Source organism: Osmerus mordax, chromosome 18 (assembly GCF_038355195.1).
Source record: "Osmerus mordax isolate fOsmMor3 chromosome 18, fOsmMor3.pri, whole genome shotgun sequence".
Taxonomy (NCBI): domain Eukaryota; kingdom Metazoa; phylum Chordata; class Actinopteri; order Osmeriformes; family Osmeridae; genus Osmerus; species Osmerus mordax.
The window spans coordinates 13646069-13654510 of NC_090067.1; the positions used below are offsets into that span (position 1 = coordinate 13646069).

Consider the following 8442-nt stretch of genomic DNA (forward strand, 5'->3'; position numbering starts at 1 on the left):
TCCTTCAGCCCTGTGTGACATTCACTCTCTCCACGCCAGACACAGTGCAATCGTTCAGTCCTGTGTGACATTCACTCTCTCCACGCCAGACACAGTGCAATCGTTCAGCCCTGTGTGACATTCACTCTCTCCACGCCAGACACCAGACATGTCGGATAAAAGCGACCTGAAAGCAGAGTTGGAGCGCAAGAAGCAGCGCCTCGCCCAGATCAGAGAGGAGAAGAAACGTAAGGAGGAGGAGAGGAAGAAGAAAGAGGTGAGAAAGAGAGTGAGTAAACACACCTCAACACAACACCCCGGTGTGCTCCTGTGGAATGAAGGGCTAGGTGTGTGTGTGTGTCTTGGGGGTTAGAGTTATAAGTGTGTGTGTAATCACCCATGGCAGGTAGCCAAAACTGAGTGTGGTGGTGTGTGTGTACGTGTGTGCGTGTGTGTGTGTGTGCAGACTGAGACCCAGCAGAAAGCAGAGGCTGCCCCTGAGGACTCTGACCTGGACCGTAAGCGGAGGGAGACGGAGGCCCTGCTCCAGAGCATTGGTATCTCCCCTGAGCCTCCGCTAGGTAAGCACCACACTGACCAGGAGGGCATCTCCCCTGAGCCTCCGCTAGGTAAGCACCACACTGACCAGGAGGGCATCTCCCCTGACCCTCCGCTAGGTAAGCACCACACTGACCATGGAGTCAACATTGGGGGGGACGAATACAATTTGTTATGATAATTTCGGACAGCGTGCGTGGTTGCCTGTCGTAGCGTAGCACATTTATATTTTTAATACAATATATTTGGGGGGACATTTTGACCAGATTTGAATATTGGGGGGGATGTGTTGCTGTGTCTTGCTTCAAAACATCACTGTCTCTTCACACACCAGAAGCAAAAACAACTAGTAAAGGAAAAAAGTTGAGTTTAGAATATTCAGTAGTGTTCTCTTACTTCAGTAAGTATAGTTTTATCATGTTCAACATGTGAGATCGTAACATCTAGCTTTTTACTTTACTGCCAACTAAAATCGTGTTTGTTTTTGGTTGAGACATTTTCATTATTTCTTGTCACTTGTTTTTATTTTCTTGGAATGATGTTCATCATCCTTCAGCTCATGCTTCAGCTCCCATTTACAAGACGCATGTTTTTATTTGTAAATCACACTCACCCTCTCATTAATTACTAACATAAATACACTGATTCACATTTTGATATTCACCGTCCTAACAATTCCATAATTTTCATATTTGTTTTATAATTTTGAGTTGTTGCACCCATGAGTAACTTCTATAATGTTTACATGATACCTCATCCATCCACAGTGGTCGTCATGACGATGTAAATTAGTTATATATATATTATTAGGAGACTGTGACATTTATATCAGAGAAAAAATTGGTGCACTGTAATCAATCCTACTGTTGGTTCTTTTAATCCAGCTGTAGATTCCTAAGAAAGAAAATCATGTTCTCCTCAATACATGTAATTACTTTTACTTGTGTACAAAATGCGACTCGCTTCAGAGCCCTTCTCTAGTGACCCCTAGTGGCCGTATGGTGAAACAACACTCACAGAATCACAGCATGCACACAGGCCTGTAATCACATGATGATCACTACATGATGATCACAGAACTGCAGAACGCCAACCAAGAATCCATGTGACTCTGTCCTTCCTTGTCCTTTGTTTGACCTTCATTCCTTTTTTTTCTTCTCTTCTTCTTCTTCTTCCCATCACTCGTTTGCTTTCCACCATTTCATCTGTGTTTGTTTCTCATCCCCCTCTCCCCCCTCCCCTCCCCCCCCAGTCCAGCCACTGCAGCCGTTAATGTTGGATTCCTGTTATTTTCATTACTTAGTCCCGAACCCCATGTCCCCCTCCAAGTCAGTGAGCACGCCCAGCGAGACAGGAAGTCAGGACTCGACCGACGGGGCTGCGGCGGGAAGGTAGGCGGCCATGTTTGTTTTATTTGTCACCTGGGGAAGCTGTCAAACATTAGGTATGCTCTGATTGGTCGGCAACACACTGCAGACCGGATGTAGTAAATATCCTGGAAATGTTAGTGAACCTTCTGGAACAGTGTTGTGTGCAAGCTTTAGGAAGGCTTCAGCACAGTGACTTACATTCATCTACTGGGCTTGTGAAGCTTGTTGTTTTGATTCTAACACATCTCCTCTCTCTCTCTCTCTCTCTCTCTCTCTCTCTCTCTCTCTCTCTCTCTCTCTCTCTCTCTGTCTCTCTCTCTCTCTCTCTCTCTCTCTCTCTCTCTCTCTCTCTCTCTCTCTCTCTCTCTCTCTCTCTGTCTCTCTCTCTCTCTCTCTCTCTCTCTCTGTCTCTCTCTCTGTCTCTCTCTGTCTCTCTCTCTCTCTGTCTGTCTCTGTCTCTCTTTCTCTCTGTCTCTGGGCACGGCAGGTACAGGTAAGCTACCCTCAGTGTTTGTTTGTGTAGCGTCTCGTGAAGGTTGGCTGGAGTCTCCCATTGTCATTTCTATACCCACGCTGCCATGACATAATCTCAACCTGTCAATCATTCTCAGAGAGGGGCGGGGCGGGTCTACAAAAGACGAAGCGTCAACAGATGATGGTGGTTTAAGTAGTAGCAAGTGTCTAAGATAATAACAGATCTATAACTGCAGTTAGATCAGCTGCTGTGTGCGGCTCAGGGCATGTTCATGCCTTCACATATAGCAGCCTGCAGGTCAGCATGTATCAGAGAGGCTGTGACACGCTGGAGTCTGTCATACGACTCTGCGTGTGTGTGTCTCTGGGTGTGGGTCTCGTTGTCATGGTGCGGGGGTCGTAGTCATGGTGCGCCCCTCTGTGCCTGTGTCGTCTCTCAGGTCAGGCCAGTCTGCCGTTAGTAAGCTACAGTCACAGGCTGACAGGTAAGCCTCTTCTCTGAAATACAGGAATGCTCCTTTAGCCAATCACAGAAGCACACACACACTCTCTCCCTCTCTCCAGGCACACACACTCTCTCCCTCTCTCCAGGCACACACACTCTCTCCCTCTCTCCAGGCACACACACTCTCTCCCTCTCTCCAGGCACACACACTCTCTCCCTCTCTCCAGGCACACACACTCTCTCCCTCTCTCCAGGCACACACACTCTCTCCCTCTCTCCAGGCACACACACTCTCTCCCTCTCTCCAGGCAGGCTGGGCGAGGGAGCGGGGAAGTGTGGAGAAAACCATGGCTGTCCCTTCCACCCCCTCTTTCACAGCTTCCTCTCTTTTGAGGTCACCTGTCACCCGCCCTCCCCCAGCCCTCTCCCTCCCCCCCCCCCCACACACACACCCTCCACCTTAAACACCGCCTCAGAAAGGTTTCCGGAACATTCCGCTCGCATGGTTCTATGGAAGTCATTTGGGGCTTGAGGGGACTGGCTAAGCAAACACTGTCATCCCCGTTAATGGTAAACCAGCCTGGCCTGTCACAACCAGGCGACGTCCCCACTCTCTGCTGGCCGGCGTGCCCCCGCGGGAGGGATGATGGGCATCAGGACGCCAGGGTTTAAACACAGGCCTGTCACCGGGGCTGACGCGGGCTGAGTTCCGCTCGAGCGCGTGTCCTCGGGGAAGCGAGGAGGGCGTCCAGGAGCCCTGCGACGCCTGGGGAGGATTACAGGGTCCGGACGCCCTCCACGTGTTTGTGCATGTTACTGCCGTGTTTGAGGGAGGGGGGGGGAGCCACACGTGCTTGACCCCATAGATATATATAAAGACTAGATGTCTTACGGTGGAGTCTAGAACGTCCACACATGGCGGCCATCTTGCTACAGTCAACTCGCTCACCCATAACATTGTGTTGGTTCTACATGTACTTTTTAAATGACCATAACTTGCTCAATTTTCAACCGATTTTGAAACCGTTTGGTTTGCTATCAACGTCAGAGATGTCGTTATGCCACTGCATACTTATGAATAATTATGTTTTTTTTTTTTATAGAAGTATGCAGTGGCATAACGACATCTCTGACGTTGATAACAAACCAAACCGTTTCAAAATCGGTTGAAAATTTTGCAAGTTATGGTAATTTTACTTAAAAGTACATGTAGCACCAACACAATGTTGTGGGTGAGCGAGTTGACTGTAGCAAGAGGCCGCCATGTGCGGACGTTCGACTCCGTTGGCCGGCAACGCGGACGAGACATCTACCCTTTATATATATCTATGCTTGACCCTTGCTGGGTGTGTGTGAGAACCAGGACACAGTGTGTGTGAGTTCCAATGTATAATGCATCTCCTGCCCCTAAGCACTATTATGTTGCATACATTTTCTTACATGCCCTCAAAACATTATATGTAATTTGGGTCTTATTTTGAAATGGTATTTGAAGTCTTCTGACAGATCATTAAACTGTTTACATAGCCTCCTTATATGACCCTGTACATCTCAGGGTAATCTCACTCAGATTTTCCATTCATCTATTTTACATTTTCCCTAAAAACATTTCAACCACAAACAACCTCATCCTCCATAAATAGACGTTCTGGCCATCTGCCAACAATCTGACAGGGGGATTTGATCAAAAGTAGCAGATTTAGTTTAAATATCATGTAACCGTGATCTACAGTTGAACTTGATGCATGGCCTCACAATCCAGCACTGCCTAATCAGATAATAATGTTCATAGAGGCCTAATACTCCTCTGTGCGTGAACCAGTCATGTTGAAGTGATGTTCAGTGTGTGTGTGCGTGTGTCCGTGCCTGCTTGTATACCATGTGTTTGAAGTTCTTGCCTGTGTCTTGTTTGGGTGTAGTAAGTGTTTAACCTGGTGTGTGCTCTGCCCTCTGCTGCCCCCCGCTGGCCGCTCCAGGACGCTGCAGTGGGACACGGACCCCTCAGTCCTGCAGCTGCAGGCAGACTCAGAGCTCGGGTACCTCCCCTCCTCACTGATCTTTATATCATTTACATGTTTCAAGATATATCTTGGTCCTTTCTGTTGTCGTGTGATAGTGACAGCTTTGATGGATGAGGAAATGTAGGGGGGGGGGCACTGGGCGGAGGACATGTAGGAACCGGCCCAGACTGGAATCGAACCCGAGCCCCTGCGGTAAGGCCTCAGCCTTTAGTGGTATGGGCTCTGCACAGGATGCCCCTTCCTGTCATGTGAGACCGTCAGATCCTCCATAGACCACGGTGCTACCGTAGCAACGTGATGCTGTACATAACTGTGGACGTCTTTGAGATAAAGTATTCTGGTCTGTCATTTACCCTCAGATGATTGTACTGCACCCAGGTTGACACTGGTTGCTATAGAAACATGTTTGACTCTCTTGTATTTCTCCACTCTCTCTCCGTCCTCTCCATGTTGGGCGTCCGTAGATGTATGTGAGCTAGATGGTGACATGGTAGATGTATGTGAGCTAGATGGTGAGGTGGTAGATGTACGTTAGCTAGATGGTGAGGTGTTAGATGTATATGAGCTAGATGGTGACATGGTAGATGTATGTGAGCTAGAACAGATGTAACAGGTGTCCCGTGTTGCTGCTCCAGCCGCAGGATGCTCAGACTGGGAGCGTCTAAGATCGTCCAGGTGGACTTCCTGCCCAGAGAGGTGGTGTCCTACTGCAAGGACACTCAGACACCCCTCACAGCACACCTGTCTGACGGTGAGCCTGCCTGTCTGTCTGACAGTGAGCCTGCCTGTCTGTCTGTGTGCCTGTCTGTCTTTCTGTGTGCCTGTCTGTCTGTCTGTGTGCCTGCCTGTCTGTCTGTGTGCCTGCCTGTCTGTCTGTGTGCTAGTCTGTCGGTCTGTGGTCTGTGTGTGTGTGTGTGGGGTCCAATCCTCCCAACCCTGGTCCTCGTGCCCCCCTGCCCTGCATGTTCTAGATGTTTCCCTGCCCAAACACATCTGACTGTAGTGAACAGTTTGTTATCTGGCTTCTGCTGCCCTGGGGGAGCAGGCCTGAGAAACCGCTGTGATCCAGATACTGCTGGTCTCGCCACACAGGAAGCACACAGCTGCTCTCTACAGCATCTCCAGATCCTCTCTCTCATCACCAGCCCCGACGTCTTAGCTTCATTATATTCACACAACCTGCTTGAGAGGTGCACACAAAGCCTGCCGTGCTCTAAGTGCCTCCTGCAGACGTGGAGACGGTGAGAATGGGATCTGATGCAGATGTTCGGAGAGACGGGGAGAGAGTGTGTGTGGGTGTGTGTGTGCTTTAGAAAGAATGGGAAAGAGAGTGTGTGTGTGTGTAAGCGTGCTTGAGAAAGAATGGGAAAGAGGGTGTATGTGTGTGCTTGAGAGCGAAGGAGTGGGGGCGAGAGACTGTGTGTGTGTGTGTGTGTGTGTGTGATTGAGAGCGAGAGAGGAAGAGCTTTAAGCACAGCCATATGCTGTGAGAGCAGGAGATGACTGCTTAGTATTACTCCAGAACTAGCAGAACACTCCTGGTGGACCCTTCAGCTCACTGTACGTCTGCAGGCTGGTGCAGCACTGGTCAACAGCACCAGCCTGTGTTCTCCTGTTAGGCCTGAACTAATGGAGACAGCCCCCCATAAGGATGCACGCACAGATACACACAGACACGCACACACAGACACAAACACGCACACACACAGACACACACACACAGACACACACCACCACCAGTACCACCTTCCTCTCTTGATCCCTGGGTGGGGTAACAGCTGGTTGCCATGTGAACCCAGACTTCCTGTCATTATAACTGATGGGTTCTATTCCCTCCACTTCCTGGAAGCCTGATCAGAATTAAAATGGCTGTTTGGGATTTCCTGTCAGAGGCGGAGTCATTTATCCAGCAAGTGCACGGACGCTGACAGGCCCTTTGATTGGCCGTTGCCCCTAGCGATGGTCGCTATACGCAGTTTTGTTTGTTTTTGGCACTCTCGGCTCTTGTGCGATAATCCAGGGGCCACTTTGAGGTGTGTGTGTTTGCATTTTCACCCTCTAAAGTGTCTGCCTGATCTTGACGTGTGTGTGTGTGTGTGGGTGGGTGTTTACATATGTGCAGACATCTGTGATATTGTGCAGGTGGTCTGCAGGGAGCTGACCCTGGCCTCATGAAACCTAGCAGTGGAGAGTGTGTGTGTGTGTGTGTGGTGTGTGTGTGTGTGTGTGTGTGTGTGTGTGTGTGTGTGAGAGAGAGAGAGATTATATAACGTGTGTGTGTGAGAGAGAGAGAGATATATAACGTGTGTGTGTGTGTGTGTGTGTGTGTGTGTGTGTGTGAGAGAGAGAGATATATAATGTGTGTGTGTGTGTGTGTGTGTGTGTGTGTGTGTGTGTGTGTGTGTGGTGTGTGTGTGTGTGTGTGTGTGTGTGAGAGAGATATATAACGTGTGTGTGTGTGAGATGAGAGATATATAACGTGTGTGTGTGTGTGTGGCCCACCTGCTGTTGCTCCTAGGGGAGCGTGTTTTTTCAGGCCCTCCAGGAATTCTTCTCTCTGATTGGTGAACTGAAACAGCCCTCCACTTCCTCTCTCTCTGATTGGTGAACCTAAACAGCCCTCCACTTCCTCTCTCTCTGATTGGTGAACCTACACAGCCCTCCACTTCCTCTCTTTCTGATTGGATCTGGGTGTAGCCAGGTGTGTGTGTGTTCATACTGTACACAATACAGGTAGGATTTCATATCCCCAAAGGTGCACAGTACATGTAGAGGGCCAGTGGCTGGGACTGTGTAGGAACCATGTGATGAGGAAATGGTGTCTGTGCATGTGACAGGGATGTTGACGTCTTATCTCACAGTAATCATGTTAGAGGCTTCTACAATGACAGGATTCCACCAGGATCGGTCATCAACTTGAACCCTTGACCTGCGCCTTTCCCAGAGGTTCGTCTTGGTGTGTGTGTTGAGAGAGTTCCCAGGGTGTGTGACTCATTTATTACAGCAGTTAATGCCATGAGCTTTTCATTTCCGAGAGCGTTCGGGTCCATAATGATCGTATGTGTCCAGGTTCCTGTCGCCACGGTGATTGGCCATCATAAGTGCCATTGTGTTTCTCAATCACATTACAGCGTTGTCTCCATCCACTGATTGGCTATGAAAGAGCAGGCTTGTGGTGTGTGTAGCTGTGTGTGGGGTCCGTTTATGTGTCTTTGTCCGTGTGTGTGTGTGTTTCCTCTGAATCGGGAACAGAAACCCTGCTAGTTGTTTTTGTTTGAGAGGTTGGGACGGGTCAAAACTCAGACCAGAGTCTGTAATGGACCATGGAGAGGGCAGGAGAGGGGGGAGAGAGAGGGAAAGAGAGGAGTAAATAGAGAGAGAGAGTGTGGGGGAGAAGGAGAGAGAGAAAGGAGTAGACAGAGTGGGGGAGGGTGATAAATGGAAAGAGAGAGGTGGGGGGGAGACCTTAGAAAGTGAAGGGGTTAGTTTACTGCAGTTGTGATATGAAAGCAGTGGACCGCAATACGACATGAACAGTTACTAGTCTGGAAAACACCTTGATGAAGGTCACAAGTTCACATGGCTCAAGCCTGGG

General features: G+C 49.2%; 1 protein-coding gene across 1 annotated transcript in view; it reads left to right on the forward strand.

Moving 5' to 3' along the window:
- The window catches only part of dync1i1a (dynein cytoplasmic 1 intermediate chain 1a), a 35554-nt gene that overhangs the window by 863 nt on the left and 26249 nt on the right, over positions 1-8442 (forward strand). The window contains exons 2-8 of the mRNA XM_067255371.1: positions 140-256; positions 446-560; positions 1790-1928; positions 2395-2400; positions 2822-2866; positions 4803-4862; positions 5483-5598. Of these exons, the coding sequence (XP_067111472.1) occupies positions 149-256; positions 446-560; positions 1790-1928; positions 2395-2400; positions 2822-2866; positions 4803-4862; positions 5483-5598 (589 nt within the window). The 5' untranslated portion in view covers positions 140-148. The remainder of the gene's footprint in view (positions 1-139; positions 257-445; positions 561-1789; positions 1929-2394; positions 2401-2821; positions 2867-4802; positions 4863-5482; positions 5599-8442) is intronic.